Below are 22,415 nucleotides of genomic sequence, written 5' to 3' on the forward strand. Positions count from 1 at the left end.
CGTCGTCCTAACGTAGTCTTCACTGCTATTTGCCCAGCAGCTAGCCAGCTAGCAATGTTAGCTAGCCAGCTCACATTTCATTACATTTCATTATAGTACAACGGTTTGATTTGTCTAATCTTAACAATTTCTTCTTAGCTAGCTCCATAGCCGTCTTTGTATCAAAGATAATTGCGTAATTATCGCATTTCGTCGTCCTAACGTACTCTTCACTGCTATTTGCCCAGCAGCTAGCCAGCTAGCAAACGTTCACCGAATAGCAGCACTGTAGAAACTATTACACTCAACTGAACGACTCGATTAGTGTAGTGTTAGCTAGCTACATAGCTGTCTTTGCTGTCTTTGTATCCAAGATAATTGTGTAGTGTAGAGTGTGTAGTCTTAGAGTGATTATCTTAATTTACCGAGGTTAGCTAGCCAGCTATTTGTCGTCCTTAACGTAGGAGACACTGCTAGCTAGCCAACAGCTAGCCAACGTCTTCCGAATAGAACTTCCCCACTCAACAACCCGGTCGCATTCCGCTTCGATCCACAGGTAGTATCACATTTTCATTTCATTTCATTACAGTACAACGGTTTGATTTGTTTGATCGTAGCTAGCTACATAGCTAGCTACATAGCCGTCTTTGTATCAAAGATAATTGTGTAGTCTAGAGCGATTTTCTAGGTTAGCTAGCAAGTTATTGTCATTCTTTTAACGCAACGTAACGTAATCAACACTGCTAGCTAGCCAGCTAGCCCCCGAATAGCAGCACTGTAGAAACTATTACACTCAACGGAACGACTTGATTAGTGTAGTGTCAACAACGCAGCCACTGCCAGCTAGCCTACAAAGTCAACAACGCAGCCACTGCCAGCTAGCCTACTTCAGCAGTACTGTATCATTTTAGTCAATAAGATTCTTGCTACGTAAGGTTAACTTTCTGAACATTCGAGACGTGTAGTCCACTTGTCATTCCAATCTCCTTTGCATTAGCGTAGCCTCTTCTGTAGCCTGTCAACTATGTGTCTGTCTATCCCTGTTCTCTCCTCTCTGCATAGACCATACAAACGCTCCACACCGCGTGGCCGCGGCCACCCTAATCTGGTGGTCCCAGCGTGCACGAGCCACGTGGAGTTCCAGGTCTCCGGTAGCCTCTGGAACTGCCGATCTGCGGCCAACAAGGCAGAGTTCATCTCAGCCTATGCCTCCCTCCAGTCCCTCGACTTCTTGGCACTGACGGAAACATGGATCACCACAGATAACACTGCTACTCCCACTGCTCTCTCTTCATCCGCCCACGTGTTCTCGCACACCCCGAGAGCTTCTGGTCAGCGGGGTGGTGGCACCGGGATCCTCATCTCTCCCAAGTGGTCATTCTCTCTTTCTCCCCTTACCCATCTGTCTATCGCCTCCTTTGAATTCCATGCTGTCACAGTTACCAGCCCTTTCAAGCTTAACATCCTTATCATTTATCGCCCTCCAGGTTCCCTCGGAGAGTTCATCAATGAGCTTGATGCCTTGATAAGCTCCTTTCCTGAGGACGGCTCACCTCTCACAGTTCTGGGCGACTTTAACCTCCGCACGTCTACCTTTGACTCATTCCTCTCTGCCTCCTTCTTTCCATTCCTCTCCTCTTTTGACCTCACCCTCTCACCTTCCCCCCCTACTCACAAGGCAGGCAATACGCTCGACCTCATCTTTACTAGATGCTGTTCTTCCACTAACCTCATTGCAACTCCCCTCCAAGTCTCCGACCACTACCTTGTATCCTTTTCCCTCTCGCTCTCATCCAACACCTCCCACACTGCCCCTACTCGGATGGTATCGCGCCGTCCCAACCTTCGCTCTCTCTCCCCCGCTACTCTCTCCTCTTCCATCCTATCATCTCTTCCCTCTGCTCAAACCTTCTCCAACCTATCTCCTGATTCTGCCTCCTCAACCCTCCTCTCCTCCCTTTCTGCATCCTTTGACTCTCTATGTCCCCTATCCTCCAGGTCGGCTCGGTCCTCCCCTCCCGCTCCGTGGCTCGACGACTCATTGCGAGCTCACAGAACAGGGCTCCGGGCAGCCGAGCGGAAATGGAGGAAGACTCGCCTCCCTGCGGACCTGGCATCCTTTCACTCCCTCCTCTCTACATTTTCCTCCTCTGTCTCTGCTGCTAAAGCCACTTTCTACCACTCTAAATTCCAAGCATCTGCCTCTAACCCTAGGAAGCTCTTTGCCACCTTCTCCTCCCTCCTGAATCCTCCCCCCCTCCTCCCTCTCTGCAGATGACTTCGTCAACCATTTTGAAAAGAAGGTCGACGACATCCGATCCTCGTTTGCTAAGTCAAACGACACCGCTGGTTCTGCTCACACTGCCCTACCCTGTGCTCTGACCTCTTTCTCCCCTCTCTCTCCAGATGAAATCTCGCGTCTTGTGACGGCCGGCCGCCCAACAACCTGACCGCTTGACCCTATCCCCTCCTCTCTTCTCCAGACCATTTCCGGAGACCTTCTCCCTTACCTCACCTCACTCATCAACTCATCCCTGACCGCTGGCTACGTCCCTTCCGTCTTCAAGAGAGCGAGAGTTGCACCCCTTCTGAAAAAACCTACACTCGATCCCTCCGATGTCAACAACTACAGACCAGTATCCCTTCTTTCTTTTCTCTCCAAAACTCTTGAACGTGCCGTCCTTGGCTAGCTCTCCCGCAATCTCTCTTAGAATGACCTTCTTGATCCAAATCAGTCAGGTTTCAAGACTAGTCATTCAACTGAGACTGCTCTTCTCTGTATCATGGAGGCGCTCCGCACTGCTAATGCTAACTCTCTCTCCTCTGCTCTCAACCTTCTAGACCTATCGGCTGCCTTCGATACTGTGAACCATCAGATCCTCCTCTCCACCCTCTCCGAGTTGGGCATCTCCGGCGCGGCCCACGCTTGGATTGCGTCCTACCTGACAGGTCGCTCCTATCTGTCTCCTCACCACGCGCTCTCACCACTGGTGTCCCCCAGGGCTCTGTTCTAGGCCCTCTCCTATTCTCGCTATACACCAAGTCACTTGGCTCTGTCATAACCTCACATGGTCTCTCCTATCATTGCTATGCAGACGACACACAATTAATCTTCTCCTTTCCCCCTTCTGATGACCAGGTAGCGAATCGCATCTCTGCATGCCTGGCAGACATATCAGTGTGGATGACGGATCACCACCTCAAGCTGAACCTCGGCAAGACGGAGCTGCTCTTCCTCCCGGGGAAGGACTGCCCGTTCCATGATCTCGCCATCACGGTTGACAACTCCATTGTGTCCTCCTCCCAGAGCGCTAAGAACCTTGGCGTGATCCTGGACAACACCCTGTCGTTCTCAACTAACATCAAGGCGGTGGCCCGTTCCTGTAGGTTCATGCTCTACAACATCCGCAGAGTACGACCCTGCCTCACACAGGAAGCAGCGCAGGTCCTAATCCAGGCACTTGTCATCTCCCGTCTGGATTACTGCAACTCGCTGTTGGCTGGGCTCCCTGCCTGTGCCATTAAACCCCTACAACTCATCCAGAACGCCGCAGCCCGTCTGGTGTTCAACCTTCCCAAGTTCTCTCACGTCACCCCGCTCCTCCGCTCTCTCCACTGGCTTCCAGTTGAAGCTCGCATCCGCTACAAGACCATGGTGCTTGCCTATGGAGCTGTGAGGGGAACGGCACCTCAGTACCTCCAGGCTCTGATCAGGCCCTACACCCAAACAAGGGCACTGCGTTCATCCACCTCTGGCCTGCTCGCCTCCCTACCACTGAGGAAGTACAGTTCCCGCTCAGCCCAGTCAAAACTGTTCGCTGCTCTGGCCCCCCCAATGGTGAAACAAACTCCCTCACGACGCCAGGACAGCGGAGTCAATCACCACCTTCCGGAGACACCTGAAACCCCACCTCTTTAAGGAATACCTAGGATAGGATAATGTAATCCTTCTCACCCCCCCCCCCTTAAAAGATTTAGATGCACTATTGTAAAGTGGCTGCTCCACTGGATGTCATAAGGTGAACGCACCAATTTGTAAGTCGCTCTGGATAAGAGCGTCTGCTAAATGACTTAAATGTAAATGTAAATGAGGATCTACTCTTTGCTACTGAGTTCATATGCTAGCTCGGTAGCTAGCTCATAGCTAACTCAGCCTGCACTCTTTCCAAAGTTTTATCTTAGAATGAGCCACAACCATCAAACTGTACGTTTCTGCTCTCGTTAGCTGATCTCCAGTAGTTGGGCTCTAGCTTGTCAACCATAACCTTAGTGGTTGGCTAGGCTTGCTAGGCTAATAGCTAGTTTTGCTAAATAGCTAACGTTAGCTGGCTGGCTAGCTTGTTGGTTTAGATAACTGCACATAGCTAACGTTCTTTGAAAACTGGCTAGATGGCATTATGTTTTTCCAAAACTTTACTTGTTGATAGCTACTGGCTGACTCATTCAGTGCTAGCCTAACATTAGCAGGCTAGTAGGTCTATTGTTAGCAGACTAGTTGACTTGGCAACCTTGTAAGTTTATTTGTAACAATATTCAAAACGTATTTTCTTGTAAGTTGGATGAAAATGAAATTGAAACCACTAATCATGAGTGCATCATTTTGACATTTTTATTTATTTACAACAACCTGTTTTTGCTTTGTCATTATGGTGATTTGTGTGTAGATTGATGAGGCTGTAACGTAACAAAATGTGGAAAAAGTCAAGAGGTCTGAATACTTTCCGAATGCACTGTATATACAAAAATTAGACAGTGCTGGGCCCTTCTGGTAGTCAGAGACTCCCAGCCAACATCACTTTGCAAAATGCAGTGATGTGTACAAAAATTGTCACAAGTGATAAAACTCAGTGCTGAATGATAGACTGAACCTAAAGGTTTTAAAGCAGAGGCTGCCGCATTCAAGTACTGTAGATTATATCACCATAATCAAGTACTGGGAGAAGAGTTGCTTGAACAAACGTCCTTCTACTTCCAAAGAGAGGCATGATTTATTTCTATAAAATAAACCAACCTTAACTGTCAACATTTTTGTCAGTTTTTCAATGTGAGTTTTAAAAGAGAGTCAATCCAAATACCCAAGTTCTTATAATGGGAAAGTTGCTCAATTTGGGGTCCCTTCTATGTTGAAATATGGTCCTTCAGGGTAAATTTTACGAGACCTAAAGGACAACATAAACGTGGTTTTAGTATCATTTAACACTAGTTTAAGATCAGTAAGTGATTTTTGAGTCAATTGATATCACGCCCTGACCTTAGTTATCTTTGTTTTCTTTATAATTTTGGTTAGGTCAGGGTGTGACGAGGGCTGTTTGTTTAGTTTTTGAATTTTCTAGGGTTTTTGTATGTCTAGCGGGTTTTGAAAGTCTAGGTGTTTATATGTCTATGGTTGCCTAGATTGGTTCTCAGAGGCAGCTGTTTATCGTTGTCTCTGATTGGGGACCATATTTAGGTAGCTATATTCCTGGGGTATTTTGTGGGTTCTTATTCTATGTTTAGTTGCCTGTCTGCACTTCTCATATTTGCATTACGTTTTGTTTTTTTGTTCATTTTGTTCAGTGTTCTTTCTTTAATAAAATAAGTATGTACGCCCACCAAGCTGAGCCTTGGTCTCCTCCATACAACGACCGTGACAATTTAGTCAAAACCATGCTGCAGATCATGAACAGCTTGCTGTACTGAGGGGGCAAAGGAGAAATGTATGATAAAATGATTGTGGGGGCTGTCTTGTGCAGCTTTTGACATTATTGATCATAGTCTACTGCTGAAAAAAGGTATGCGTTATGGCTTTACACCCCCCTGCTATAATGTGGATAAACAGTTACTTTTCTAACAGAACACGGAGGGTGTTCTTTAACGGAAGCCTATCAAATATAATCGAGTTAGAATCAGGAATTCCCTGGGGGTAGCTGTTTAGGCCCCTTGCGTTTTTTTTTTTTACTAATGACATGCCACTGACTTTAAGTAAAGCCAGAGTTTCTATGAGTAGGGGCCTGAGGGCACACAGTGTGTTGTGAAATATGTGAATGTATTGCAATTTTTAAAAATTGTATAAACTGCCTTAATTTTGCTGGACCCCCTGCTTTGGCAGCATTTAATCGGGATCCGTAATAAATATACGTAAATACAAATAACTGTATAATCTGCGTAGAGATGAATATGAATGTTACAGGTTTTATTAACAGATATATCAATATAATTATATAAAGTGAAGAGAACATGGCCTAAAATCGCCCTCTGGGGCATACCTTCATAATTTTAAGGAAACTAGATTTGATACCGTCAGTAAGCACACATTGTGTCCTGTCCGTTAGATAGTTCTTGAACCAATTGCAAGATGCCTGATCACGGTCTATTTCAGACAAACTTTGAACAAGTAAAAACATGGTCAACCATATCAAATGTTTTCGACAGGTCAAAAAATAAGGCAGCACAATTATTTGTATGGTCAAAACAATATAGCGCAGTGCTATGTCCAGGTCGAAAACCAGATTGGTGCTCATTAAGAATAGAATGTGAAGTAAAAAAAGTTATACACTAGGAGTTAACCAGGATAGCTTGGACGGTGATATCCAATTCAGAAGGATTTCCACCTTTGTGTAAGGGGGGGAGGACTTGTGTCTTTTTCCAGATCTTATGGATAACCCCAGAAACAATTGTCAAGTAAAAAATATAGGTTTATGATTCTGCAATAAGCGGGGCAGAAAGCTGCAGCAAAAAGGGATCAAGTGAATTTCTTTACATCGGGACTTTTGATGCATATACTAATGCATATCCATATTTTACATGTTAGGTTTATGCTACCTACCTTTTAAATGTTTTGGGAACATTTCTCAATTAGATCATATGGAAACAGCACAAATGAAACATTTAGGGAGGGTAAAAAAGCGAAGTGAAAATATAATACGGAAACCAAAAAGTACCTTTGAAGAAATCCGATGCAATAGATGGAGTGGAATGAATTATCAGACAGAGAGACAAATCCAGAGAAGAGAGAAAGTGATAGAGAGAGAACAGGAGAAAGAGGGAAAAAAAGAGAGAAAAGAGGAGAAAGACAAAGTGAAGCAGGTAGGGAGGGGAGAGAAGGAAGAACGGAGGAGAGAGAAAAGGAAGGAAACGGAAAGACAAAAAAGAGGAGAAAAAGAAAGACAGAGAGGGACAGGAAGGTAACGTGTGGAGTAAAATAAACTCTGAGAGTGAGAGAGGACGGGAGACATAGGGAGAGAGCTATGTTCTCTGTTAGGATCAAACTGTGTCCTAAGCCCTGGGTTCTTTTCTGAGCTCCGTACAAAGCTCCATGGATCAACGCTCAGACTGGAAACATATGAGACCCATTTATATCACTGTGTGTCTCACACTCCCACGCACACACACACACACACACACACACACACACACACACACACACACACACACACACACACACACACACACACACACACACACACACACACACACACACACACACACACACACACACACACACACACACACACACAGACATATAATCACACACACACACGCACATGTGCAGATACACACACACACACACCTGGCCCTCTTTTGTATCCCCCTTCCCCAGTGATGGCGGGAGAGAATGGCCAATATATAATATTTAGGAGATGAGGAAGGGAGGGATGGAGAAGAGGAAAGATGTTGGTCTGTCATTGTGTGGTCTGGAAAACTAGATTACCCCTCAGTGATTCATCTAAAGCCATGGCATTGTGCTCTCTCTCCCACACAATACAATGTCTATTCTCTCTGTTTTATATTCAAGCTTTGCAATGCATCCTTTACTTTTTACTATCTGATATTTCTGTCTTACATATCTCTCTCTCATTCTCTCGAACACACACACTCTCACACACACACACACACACACACACACACACATACATACATACATACATACATACATACATACATACATACATACATACATACATACATACATACATACATACATACATACATACATACATACATACATACATACATACATACATACATACATACATACATACATACATACATACATACATACATACACACACACACACACACACACACACACACACACACACACACACACACACACACACACACACACACACACACACACACACACACACACACACACACACACACACACACACACACACACACACACACACATACACACACACATACACACATACACACACACATACATACATACATACATACATACATACATACATACATACATACATACATACATACATACATACATACATACATACATACATACATACAGATATCTGCACCATTTCCACACACATCATCTGTAACACATACTGTACCACTTTCAAGGTGCCAAACATACACACACAATTCCAGGTGTAGATACAAGCACATCCACCCCTCATAACTGAATTATCTTCAGTACCCACATGCTCATATGTGTGTGAGCGGGTACACACTGGCATGTGTCTGTGGGTGCATGTGCACTTGTGTGTTATGGTGTATGAGGGTATGCTTCATGTTCCAATCTCCCATGTGGAGCTCTTCAGCTCCTTCAATTATTTGCTTCAGGGGGCAATTATATCAGTCTCTGCAGATTGCCTCTCTCACTCTCTCTCTTTCTGTCTTTCCGTCTCTTTACTGCTCTATCCCTCTCTCTCTGTCTCTTTACTCTCTACCTCCTGTTCTGTCTCTCTCTCCCCTCCCTCTCTCCCTTTCACTCTCTGCCTATTTTCATTCTTTCTCCTCTCCCTTTCTCATTCTGCAATAATATGACTGACATTACTAACCACCCATTCAAATGTCCTGCTCCACAAAAACAAACAGACCAAATGACTCAACAAAATGGAAGACCCAGAGTTAGTTATGCAGCAGAGGATAAGTTCAGCCCCAGAAATTGCAGCCCAAATAAATGCTTCATAGGGTTCAAGTAACAGACACATCTCAACATCAACAGTTCAGAGGAGACTGATGGACATTAGACCAGCTTAAATTTGTCTTTGGTCTTGAGTCCAACTTGGAGATTTTTGGTTCCAACTTCCGTGTCTTTGTGAGACGCAGTGTGGGTGAACGGATGATCTCCGCATGTGTATTTCCCACCTTGAAACATGGAGGAGGAGGTTTAATGGTGTGGGGGTGCTTTGCTGGTGACACTGTCTGTGATTTATTTAGAAATCAAGGCACACTTAACCAGCATGGCTACCACAGCACTCTGCAGTGATACGCCATCCCATCTGGTTTGGGCTTAGTGTAACTATAATTTGTTTTTCAACAGGACAATGACCCAAAACACCTCCAGGCTGTGCAGGGGCTATTTTAACAAGAAGGAAAGTGATGGAGTGCTGCATCAGATCCCCTGGCCTCCGACAGTCCCCCAACCTCAACCAAATTGAGATGGTTTGGGATGAGTGGGACCGCAGAGTGAAGGAAAATAAGCAAACAAGCATATGTGGGAACTCCTTCAAGACTGTTGGAAAAGCATTCTAGGTGAAGCTGGTTGAGAGAATACCAAGAGTCTGCAAAGCTGCCATAAAGGCAAAGGGTGGCTATTTGAAGAATCTCAAAAATAACATATTTTGATTCGTTTAACACTTTTTTGGTTACCCCAAAAAAGTTCATACTTCCATTCATTTTTTTCAACCAGTATCGGTTAAATTCAGACAAGTTCCGTGACACTTGTGGGGGATGTATAGCAAAATGGACCATCGTGTTCGTGAGAATCTCCCCTTTCCATAGCGGGGTCCCATTCGTTTGTAGCCCAAGCGGTTAAAACGCTACCAAACAGAAGTTGGCACATCGCAGGTACCGACGTATCCCTTTCCATAGAGTGGTCATAAAAGTTTGTAGGTCAAAATGTTTGGACACTACAGACGTTTACGTGAGTAGAGAGATTCTCGGCAAGTCTCATGGTCTGACAAACATCGCTCTAGCTTCTGCCACCTTTCACCACAGATGTGGAAATGCAACATTGGCGGATGCGGTGGATTGAGATAAATCCAATGCAAAAACCTAGATATCTCTATCTTAAATTGACAGATTATGATGGGGATTATTTTTCTTCATGTTAATTAGATTGACACACTGGTGGGCCTATCAAATCTAGGGGGTTAAAGCCAAATTACATTTACTCCTGAGGCTCTGACCTGTTGCACCCTCTATAACCACTGTGATTAATATTTAACCCTGCTATGAAACTTGAAGAACAATCTAGCCTTAATGGCTAAGTAATGTCATTCCCATGCTTGACCCCACACCAACGATAGAACAGTAGAGTCTGTTGGGGAGATACATTGCAAAACATATAATCATCTAAGTCACTGAATTAATTGAGTAGTATTAACATTTGGAATTCTTTTTTTTACATGATTGTTTTAATTTGATTGCAGTATTTAGCTAGTCAATTACTAGTGCATGTCTATACGACTTCAATATTTTAATGAATCAGAACAGATGACATACGTATCTACCATAAAGGGTAGACAAGTGATCGGAGTCCAAGCCTTCTCACTCTCACAATAAAGGCCTGGTGTTCAAACACATACCCATACCTACAAACACACACGACATAGTTCATATCTCATAGGTCATGAGAAGCAAAAGAGCAAAGGGACATGGGTGAAAGAGAAAGAGAGAAGGAGAGAGAGATAGGAACAACCTTTCTTTTCCCATCAGAGGACTTGAGAGAGAGATTGTTTTCAGTGTACTGGTTCAGAGCAAAAGATCTGACTCGGTTCAATGTTTAAAACTCTTCTCTACACACGCACACACAGATATGGTGTCACTACCAAAGTGTCTGTGTAATCTATTTTCAGCAGGATTCTCCCTGCAACCTTCCCCTTTCCTTCTTCACCCCCCTGGCCTCTCAGCTCAGCATCGGAGACAGAGAGAGGCTGGACGAGTTTCACAAATGTTAACTGCCGTCTCCAGACAAAAGAAAGCGAGCACACACTTGGACGTAAGTATGCTCACTCGCTCACTCCCTCCCTCACTCCCTCCCTCACTCGCTCACTCCCTCCCTCACTCACTCACTCACTCACTCACTCACTCACTCACACACACACATGCCACTCACTCCCCATCCCTATCTCACATTGACCTTATCTGCTTAGCCACAGAGTAAACCCCACTTACACACTCCAGAGCACTGACACGCAGTCAGTCAAACAAACTATCCATTCTCCAATTCATATATGTGGTGAGTCAGTACTTTAATTACTCATAGCCATTCAACATGACTAAGAGACTCTCACTTACACCAAGTCATACACAGAAGCAATTACAATAGGCCTTTCATTCTTCTCTCCATCTATATACAGTACAGAGATGCGTTCGGAAGGTTCCCTGCCTGACTCTAGTCCACATGTTATCCCCGTGCCAGAGACCAGGATTCGCTTCCTGGTCTAGGTTGACAATTTCTCATCTGCCTTTCTTCCCTCATCTGTCTCTCCTTTATATCCTGTCTGAATAACCACAAAAAAAATTATTACATCAAAAAAGGGAAACACAAATTAAACTATCCATGGGGTAAAACAGTGACTGTCATTTTAGTTTCAGCAATGCACGCTTTCCACAGAAAGGTATTGTTGTTATGTGTCGTGAATACCCTACAGAAATGGTTCCCTGTGTAAGGAGAATCCTTTACTGCACTGGCAGTGAAATGTCCACCTTTTCAATAATTTACAGCCTTGACAGTGAAATGTCTTCCTTTCTTCCCCTTTGTCCTTCATTTTCCCCTTAAGTCTTAATTTCCTTATGTCAGCAAAACCTCCAGACCCCTAAGACCAATCATAGAGTCGTATGAAATCATAGGAAGGACCCTGGGGATGGGTGGAAGGTGTGTGACGGGGGCTAGAGGAGCTGGAGGTTGTAACACACACCTGGTCAGGAGTGTCACATTCTGTTCTAATCGCACCGCAGGGACAGGAGTACATTAGAATATTAAAAGGTGATATTTGGAGCTGGTGAGATGGACTGGCAGACTCAAAGTTCAGTAGGAGCTGATGTGACAGACAGACAGACAGACAGACAGACAGACAGACAGACAGACAGACAGACAGACAGACAGACAGACAGACAGACAGACAGACAGACAGACAGACAGACAGACAGACAGACAGACAGACAGACAGACAGACAGACAGACAGACAGACAGACAGACAGACAGACAGACAGACAGACAGACAGACAGACAGACAGACAGACAGACAGACAGACAGACAGACTGTCTGACTGTCTGACTGTCTGTCTGTCTGTCTGTCTGTCTGTCTGTCTGTCTGTCTGTCTGTCTGTCTGTCTGTCTGTCTGTCTGTCTGTCTGTCTGTCTGTCTGTCTGTCTGACAGACAGAGAGAGAGAGAGAGAGAGAGCACACCCTACCCTGCACACCCTCATTGACAAATAAACATAGCAAAACAAAGACAATGTCTTCTCATGCTTTTGACACAAATTTCACATGAGGGTCAGCTATAGAAATTGATGGAAAGCAGTGTTGGAAGAAAAACACGATATTATAAAATCCATGTACACAAACAAAAAGACACACATTTCTTTCCACAGGGTCTTGGTGTGAGACAGGGATGCAGCTTGAGCCCCACCTTTTTCAACATATATATATACAGTGCCTTGCGAAAGTATTCGTCCCCCTTGAACTTTGCGACCTTTTGCCACATTTCAGGCTTCAAACATAAAGATATAAAACGGTATTTTTTTGTGAAGAATCAACAACAAGTGGGACACAATCATGAAGTGGAACGACATTTATTGGATATTTCAAACTTTTAACAAATCAAAAACTGAAAAATTGGGTGTGCAAAATTATTCAGCCCCTTTACTTTCAGTGCAGCAAACTCTCTCCAGAAGTTCAGTGAGGATCTCTGAATGATCCAATGTTGACCTAAATGACTAATGATGATAAATACAATCCACCTGTGTGTAATCAAGTCTCCGTATAAATGCACCTGCACTGTGATAGTCTCAGAGGTCCGTTAAAAGCGCAGAGAGCATCATGAAGAACAAGGAACACACCAGGCAGGTCCGAGATACTGTTGTGAAGAAGTTTAAAGCCGGATTTGGATACAAAAAGATTTCCCAAGCTTTAAACATCCCAAGGAGCACTGTGCAAGCGATAATATTGAAATGGAAGGAGTATCAGACCACTGCAAATCTACCAAGACTTGGCCATCCCTCTAAACTTTCAGCTCATACAAGGAGAAGACTGATCAGAGATGCAGCCAAGAGGCCCATGATCACTCTGGATGAACTGCAGAGATCTACAGCTGAGGTGCGAGACTCTGTCCATAGGACAACAATCAGTCGTATATTGCACAAATCTGGCCTTTATGGAAGAGTGGCAAGAAGAAAGCCATTTCTTAAAGATATCCATAAAAAGTGTCGTTTAAAGTTTGCCACAAGCCACCTGGGAGACACACCAAACATGTGGAAGAAGGTGCTCTGGTCAGATGAAACCAAAATTGAACTTTTTGGCAACAATGCAAAATGTTATGTTTGGCGTAAAAGCAACACATCTCATCACCCTGAACACACCATCCCCACTGTCAAACATGGTGGTGGCAGCATCATGGTTTGGGCCTGCTTTTCTTCAGCAGGGACAGGGAAGATGGTTAAAATTGATGGGAAGATGGATGGAGCCAAATACAGGACCATTCTGGAAGAAAACCTGATGGAGTCTGCAAAAGACCTGAGACTGGGACGGAGATTTGTCTTCCAACAAGACAATGATCCAAAACATAAAGCAAAATCTACAATGGAATGGTTCAAAAATAAACATATCCAGGTATTAGAATGGCCAAGTCAAAGTCCAGACCTGAATCCAATCGAGAATCTGTGGAAAGAACTGAAAACTGCTGTTCACAAATGCTCTCCATCCAACCTCACTGAGCTTGAGCTGTTTTGCAAGGAGGAATGGGAAAAGAAATTCAGTCTCTCGATGTGCAAAACTGATAGAGACATACCCCAAGCGACTTACAGCTGTAATCGCAGCAAAAGGTGGCGCTACAAAGTATTAACTTAGGGGGGGCTGAATAATTTTGCACGCCCAATTTTTCAGTTTTTGATTTGTTAAAAAAGTTTGAAATATCCAATAAATGTCGATCCACTTCATGATTGTGTCCCACTTGTTGTTGATTCTTCACAAAAAAAGACAGTTTTATATCTTTATGTTTGAAGCCTGAATTGTGGCAAAAGGTCGCAAAGTTCAAGGGGGCCGAATACTTTCGCACGGCACTGTATATGTATATCAACAAATTGGCGAGGGCACTAGAACAGTATGCAACACCCGGCCTCACCCTACTAGAATCTGAAGTCAAAATATCTACTGTTTGCTGATGATCTGGTGCTTCTGTCCCCAACCAAGGAGGGCCTATAGAAGCACCTATATCTTCTGCACAGATTCTGCCAGACCTGAGTCCTGACATTAAATCTCAGTAAGACAAAAATAATGGTGTTCCAAAAAAGGTCCAGTTGCCAGGACCACAAATAAAAATGTCACCTAGACACCATTGCCCTAGAGCACACAAAAAAACTATACCTACCTCGGCCTAATCATCAGCATCACAAAGCTGTGAACGATCTGAGACAAGGCAAGAAGGGCCTGCTTCTACACCATCAAAAGAAACATAACATTTGACATCTCAATTAGGATCTGGCAAAACAAAATGCTTGAATCAGTTATAGAACCCATTGCCCTTTAAGGTTGTGAGGTCTGTGGTCTGCTCACCAACCAATAATTCACAAAATGATACAAACACCAAATTGAGACTGCATGCAGAATTCTGCAAAAGCATCCTCAGTGTACAACATAAACACCAAATAATACATGAAGAGCAGAATTGGTCTGTTACCCAATAATTATCATAATACAGAAAATAGCTTTTAAATTCTACAACCACTTCAAAGGAAGCAATTCCCAAACATTTCATAACAAAGCCATTCACCTACAGAGAGATTAACCTAGAGAAGAGTCCCCTAAGCAAACTGGTCATGGGGCTCTGTTCACAAACACAAACAGACCCCACAGAGCCCCAGGACAGCAACAGCAACACAATTAGACTCAACCAAATCATGAGAAAACAAAAAGATAGATATCAAATCAAATCAAATTTTATTTGTCACATCCACATGGTTAGCAGATGTTAAATGCGAGTGTAGCGAAATGCTTGTGCTTCTAGTTCCGACAATGCAGTGATAACCACCAAGTAATCTAACTAACAATTCCAAAACTACTGTCTTATACACAGTGTAAGGGGATAAGGAACATGTACATAAGGATATATGAATGAGTGATGGTACAGAGCAGCATACCGTAGATGGTATCGAGTACAGTATATACATATGAGATGAGTGTGTAGACAAAGTAAACAAAGTGGCATAGTTAAAGTGGCTAGTGATACATGTGTTACATAAGGATGCAGTCGATGATGTAGAGTACAGTATATACATATGCATATGAGATGAATAATGTAGGGTAAGTAACATTATATAAGGTAGCATTGTTTAAAGTGGCTAGTGATATATTTACATCATTTCCCATCAATTCCCATTATTAAAATGGCTGGAGTTGGGTCAGTGTCAATGACAGTGTGTTGGCAGCAGCCACTCAATGTTAGTGGTGGCTGTTTAACAGTCTGATGGCCTTGAGATAGAAGCTGTTTTTCAGTCTCTCGGTCCCAGCTTTGATGCACCTGTACTGACCTCGCCTTCTGGATGATAGCGGGTGAACAGGCAGTGGTTCGGGTGGTTGATGTCCTTGATGATCTTTATGGCCTTCCTGTAACAACGGGTGGTGTAGGTGTCCTGGAGGGCAGGTAGTTTGCCCCCGGTGATGCGTTGTGCAGTCCTCACTACCCTCTGGAGAGCCTTACGGTTGAGGCGGAGCAGTTGCCGTACCAGGCGGTGATACAGCCCGCCAGGATGCTCTCGATTGTGCATCTGTAGAAGTTTGTGAGTGCTTTTGGTGACAAGCCGAATTTCTTCAGCCTCCTGAGGTTGAATAGGCGCTGCTGTGCCTTCTTCACGACGCTGTCAGTGTGAGTGGACCAATTCAGTTTGTCTGTGATGTGTATGCCGAGGAACTTAAAACTAGCTACCCTCTCCACTACTGTTCCATCGATGTGGATAGGGGGGTGTTCCCTCTGCTGTTTCCTGAAGTCCACAATCATCTCCTTAGTTTTGTTGACGTTGAGTGTGAGGTTATTTTCCTGACACCACACTCCGAGGGCCCTCACCTCCTCCCTGTAGGCCGTCTCATCGTTATTGGTAATCAAGCCTACCACTGTTGTGTCGTCCGCAAACTTGATGATTGAGTTGGAGGCGTGCGTGGCCACGCAGTCGTGGGTGAACAGGGAGTACAGGAGAGGGCTCAGAACGCACCCTTGTGGGGCCTCCGTGTTGAGGATCAGCGGGGAGGAGATGTTGTTTCCTACCCTCACCACCTGGGGGCGGCCCGTCAGGAAGTCCAGTACCCAGTTGCACAGGGCGGGGTCGAGACCCAGGGTCTCGAGCTTGATGACGAGCTTGGAGGGTACTATGGTGTTGATATTGGAAAGAGTTTCCCAAAAAACAGAGCAAACTGGAATGCTATTTAGCCCTTGACAGAGAGTACACAGTGGCAGAACACCCTACCACTGTGAGTGACCCAAAATTAAGGAAAGCTTTGACTATGTACAGACTCAATGAGCATGGCCTTGCTATTGAGAGAGGCCACTGTAGGCAAACCTGGCTCTCAAGAGAAAACAGGCTATGTTGCACACTGCCCACAAAATGAGGTGGAAACTGAGGTGCGTATCCTAACTTCCTGCCAAATGTATGACCATTTTAGAAACACATACATTATTCATATCATATTACACAGACCCACAAAGAATTCCAAAACAAATTAAATGTTGATAAACTCCCATATCTATTGGGTGAAATATCACAGTGTGCCATCACAGCAGCAAGATTTGTTACCTGTTGCCACAAGAAAAGGGGAACCAGTGAAGAACAATCACTATTGTAAATACAACCCATATTAATGTTTATTTATTTTCCCTTTTGTACTTTAACTATTTGCACATCATTATAACACTGTACATAGCCATAATATGAAATATCACGTGTCTATTGTATTGAAACTTCTGAGAAAAATGTCAACTTTTGTTTATTATCTATTTCACTTGCTTTGACAATGTAAACATATGTTTCTCATGCCAATAAAGCACATTGAATTGAGAGAGAGAGAGAGAGTCTGACTGACTGACTGACTGACTGACTGTGTGCCGTCTGCTATGACCATATTATGTCAGCCATGTCTACTCTACTGTTATATAGACAATGTCATTGTGACCAGCCATGGTAGTTGCTTCAGGGGCCTTTATATCTTCCCTAGAAAACAAAATCTAAGGGAAACGCTTGAAAGATAGAGAGAAATGGAGAAATATTAAACAGAAAAATCAAAGATTCTGGTTTCTATCTCTCTGGTTTTCTAATACAACAGTTGCAAATGGAGGCATTTCCATTTGCAAATCGACTGGGTTAAATTTGCAAATCAAACCCTCAACTCTCAAACCTAATTTAGTGGTCCTTCTGTAGCTCAGTTGGTAGAGCATGGCGCTTGTAATGCCAGCGTGGTGGGTTCAATCCCCGGGACCACCCATACGTAGAATGTATACACACATGACTATAAGTCGCTTTGGATAAAAGCGTCTGCTAAATGGCATATATTATTTATTATTATATTATTATTTCTAAAGAATTACAGCCACTCCTCTATCTCTATGTGTCCCAGGAAAGACAATTATAGTTTATCAGGTCAGGTCATGACCCTCTCCATTCCGCCTCACCCTGCCCTTTCCATCCCCCCCTTCCTGAAACCAGCAGAGGGGCCAATTATAGGGAAACCCTCCAGAAAGAGTCTAATTGTGAGCAGGTAGTAAGTAATCTTATTTTTCCAATGACTATTTGATATGGTCCATATCTGTGTACAGGCTATAGAGGAAGCCAGGAAACCTGAAAGATATTGGGGGACATTAGGAGATGTCCAAACAGAATGATAGGGCAAGACTCGGGTTGGAGAATTCCAGATTTCCTGCTTATTCCATTCTCATTCCGGGCAGACTCCAAATGGGATTTCGGAAAAAAACAGGGAATTTATTGGAAGTTCCCATCATTTTGCAACCCTAGTAAAGAGAGAGAAACCAATTGGGACCAAATACTGTATAGGCCTGAGTGCAAGAGTACCAACCCACAGATATGTAGATTTGGATCGTGTTCATTTGGGCACACCGCATCAAAGCCTTTTGCAGAAGAAAATGAAAACAATAATTTCTTATTGGACAAGTTCAGATAGTACCTCCCCAAATCCCGACATGTTGTGCCTACTGAACGGAGAAGATTATATTCAGGGCTGTAGTCTTACCTTCATTAGTACCGACTCGCTGAGTTTCTCTCGGTTGACAATCTTAATTGCAACTTTCTGGCATGTGACACAGTGGATCCCCAGCTTGACCAGGCCTGGAAAAGAAAGACACAGGTTATAGGAGACTCACACATTCAGCACTCTGTACAGGCTTCTGTGTGCGTGCATGCATGCATGTGAGCGAGAGTGAGAGAGACTGACATAAGTGGTCCTTCTGTAGCTCAGTTGGTAGAGCATGGCGATTGTAACGCCAGGGTAGTGGGTTCGATTCCCGGGACCACCCATACGTAGAATGTATGCACACATGACTGTAAGTCGCTTTGGATAAAAGCGTCTGCTAAATGGCATTTTTATTTTTTTATTTATTTTATCCTGCCATGTTAATAAAGGAAGAAATTACCCCTTTCAGATTCATTACTATTCTATTCTATAATATTACTATTCTCTAAACAGCAAACAAAAAAATGATGTACCGAAATAACACTGTTGTTGTTTCATTTACAGCAATGGAGAAAAACTACAAAAAGGTAATTGTCCTCAATAGAAAATGCTGTGCTAACTTCATCTGTCCAAAAGTATCTGTCATTGTCGTCACTTAACAAAGTTTCTATCTACGTTAGTAAGCTTGACTATGTCAGATAACAATAATGTTCTTCCTGAAGCAAGTGCACCAATTATGGCTTCTTTGTCAAGTACCTAGAGGCACTCAAGCGTTCAACGACAGCTATTCTGGCAAGGCAACAGGGACTTCCTCACAAAGACAACGTCATATTCCATTCGAGATAAGCATCAGTGTTAGAAAAGAGAACTTTTCATTTTAAATTCCCTTGCTCACCACCAGACACAGAGACATTTCCACTGGTAGAATACAAGCAGAGAATACAGCATCTTAAATCAAATGTCATCAGGTAAATAAGCAAACACACACACGACACATACACACACTAGATAAGATAAGGCAGACAACACAATAAATGTGAGAATTGCTGAATGAGTTTACAGTTTTACTAACCAAAAACTGTGAACTACACCGAGAAGGAAATCCTTGTTCTATCACATACACACAGCAGAACACACACACACACACAGAAAAACACTCACACACAAGCAGATACACACACACACACTCAAGCAGATACACACACAGAGAAAAACACTCACACACAAGCAGATACACACACACACTCAAGCAGATACACACATGATCATCATTAAATGTCGGAAATACACAACGAGGGGAATGTGTGTTCTGTCTGTGGATAGCATGCTGGCTGAGCCAATCCATTTCCCACTGTTCACTAGAGTCTCAGACTCAGAGCAGAACACATGTTTACGACTCAAACAGATACAGATAGGTGGCACACACATGCACCCTGCATAGGTGGCAAACACATGCACACACGACTGCACGCAGGCACACACACACACACACGTACATAACACATATCACCTTTCCACTGTTGATTTCCCTTGGTTTTACCCAAGATGACTTTGGGCAGTGGATAGTTGCCTCTTTGGGGCTCTGATGATAGTCATTGACAATGATTTCCCGTCCCAGAATGTCCACCATACCACAATAATGACAACATTTCAGCAAACTTGAAAGTGTGAAATCTCAAGGTGCTTGAGACATACTATATTGCATCTTTTGTTTTCAAAATACAAGGTAAAATGGAATAACCTCATATTGGGAGCTAATACATTTTCATGTATCTCCAGTTACATTTTCGGTTACACTTTGATAGTCCAAATAAAGTGTGACTCCAATTTCTCACTATGAGACATGGGCAATTCCACCGTAAAAGAATGACACTGAGACTCTGATTTTTCACTTTAATAGTATACCAAGCCAAAACCATTGATTGCAAAGTTAAACACACAGCTCTATGCACAATGATTATCTTTAAAAGGGGCAGTGCAGTCAAAATGTGATTATACTGTTTTTTAAATGTATTATATATATATATATTACCTTTATTTAACCAGGCAAGTCAGTTAAGAACATATTCTTATTTTCAATGACGGCCTGGGAACAGTGGGTTAACTGCCTGTTCAGGGGCAGAACGACAGATTTGTACCTTGTCAGCTCAGGGGTTTGAACTCGCAACCTTCCGGTTACTAGTCCAACGCTCTAACCACTAGGCTACGCTGCCACCCCATATTTCCATACTATGATGTTGAAATGACGCTCGGACATTGTGAAAATTATAATAATGCTGCAGCGCAGGACAGGAGGGAGACTCCGGCAGGGGAGGACAGGAGGGATACTCCGGCAGCGCAGGACAGGAGGGAGACTCCGGCAGCGCAGGACAGGAGGGAGACTCCGGCAGCACAGGACAGGAGGGAGACTCCGGCAGCGCAGGACAGGAGGGAGACTCCGGCAAGCGCAAGACAGGAGGGAGACTCCGGCAGCGCAGGACAGGAGGGAGACTCCGGCAGCGCAGGACAGGAGGGAGACTCCGGCAGCGCAGGACAGGAGGGAGACTCCGGCAGCGCAGGACAGGAGGGAGACTCTGGCAGCGCTGGACAGGCAGGAGCACCTGTAGGGAGGAGACGGAGACAGCCTAGTACGGGGGGCTGCCACCAGAGGGCTGGTGCCTGGAAGAGGCACCGGATAGACCAGACCGTGGAGGCGCACTGGAGGTCTCGAGCACTGAGCCTGCACAACCCTACCTGGCTGGATACTCCCCGTAGCTAGGCCAGTGCGACGAGGTGCTGGCGAACCGGGGACACCATGCGTAGGGCTGGTGCCATGTACCCCGGCCCGAGGAGATGCAGGAGATAAACTGGAGACCAGATGCGCTGAGCCGGCTTCATGGCACCTGGCTCGATGCCCACTCTAGCCCGGCCGATACGAGGCACTGCGATGTAACGCACCGGGCTATGCCTGCACACCGGGGACACCGTGCGCCTCACGGCATAACACGGTGCCTGCCCGGTCCACCTCTCTCCACAGTGGAGTTGGGGAGTTGGAGCAGGTCTCCTACATGACTTAGCCACACTCCCAGTGTGCCCGACATTTTTGGGGCTGCCTCTCAGGCTACCTTGATCGCCGTGCCAACTCCGTTCGTTGGTATCCCTCCTCACACTGTTCCAGAGAATCCCAGGCGGGCTCCGGCACTCTCCCTGGGTCGACCAGACCACCTTTCTATCTCGTCCCATGTTGTCACCTCCTCCATATAGCGCTGCTCCTTACCACGCTGCTTGGTCCTTTGGTGGTTGGTGATTCTGTAACGGCTGTCTGTGGTGGAAGAATGTGAGGACCAATGCGCAGCGTGGTTAGTGTGCATATTCTTTAATAGAACTGAGAACACTAACATACAAAACCAACAAGAGAACTAAATGAAACCGAAACAGTTCTGTCTGGTACAGATACGAAACAGAAAATAATCACCCACAACTCAAGGGTGAAAACAGGCTGCCTAAGTATGGTTCTCAATCAGGGACAATGATTGACAGCTGCCTCTGATTGAGAACCACACCAGGCCAAACACAGAAATACCAAATCATAGAAAAAAGAACATAGACTGCCCACCCAACTCACGCCCTGACCATCAACTCACGTCCTGACCATACTAAAACAAAGACATCAGAAGGAACTAAGGTCAGAACATGACGATCTATTTAAAATATGTATTTATTTATCTGTAACTCTGCAATGGAAAAGTAAAAATTTCACTGTTAGTCTACACCTGTTGTTTACAAAGCATGTGACAAATCAAATTATATTTGAATACAGCACAGTAGAGTACAGCACACTAGAGTAGAGTACAGTTCAGTACAGCACAGTATAGTTCAGAAGAGTAGAATAGAGTTTAGTAAAGTACAATACATTAAATTATACTGTACTTTACTCTAGTGTAGTCTAATGTACTGTACTGTTCTGTATTAAACTCTACTTTACTGTACAGTACTGTATTATACTGACCTATAATATATTTTCCTTTACCGTACTGTACTTTAATGTGCTCTACTGCACTGTACTGTGCTGTACAAACTTGTGAAACAGATGTCTATGATTGGTT

At 44.2% G+C, this 22,415-nt stretch overlaps 1 protein-coding gene across 4 annotated transcripts in view; it reads right to left on the bottom strand.

Moving 5' to 3' along the window:
- Positions 1–22,415, bottom strand: part of brsk2a (BR serine/threonine kinase 2a) — a 545,611-nt gene that overhangs the window by 223,524 nt on the left and 299,672 nt on the right. For all 4 annotated transcript variants that reach the window (XM_046358089.1, XM_046358080.1, XM_046358106.1 and 1 more), the window contains exon 2: positions 18,391–18,485. In XM_046358089.1, the coding sequence (XP_046214045.1) occupies positions 18,391–18,485 (95 nt within the window). The remainder of the gene's footprint in view (positions 1–18,390; positions 18,486–22,415) is intronic.

Source organism: Oncorhynchus gorbuscha, linkage group LG01 (genome assembly GCF_021184085.1).
Source record: "Oncorhynchus gorbuscha isolate QuinsamMale2020 ecotype Even-year linkage group LG01, OgorEven_v1.0, whole genome shotgun sequence".
Lineage (NCBI taxonomy): Eukaryota > Metazoa > Chordata > Actinopteri > Salmoniformes > Salmonidae > Oncorhynchus > Oncorhynchus gorbuscha.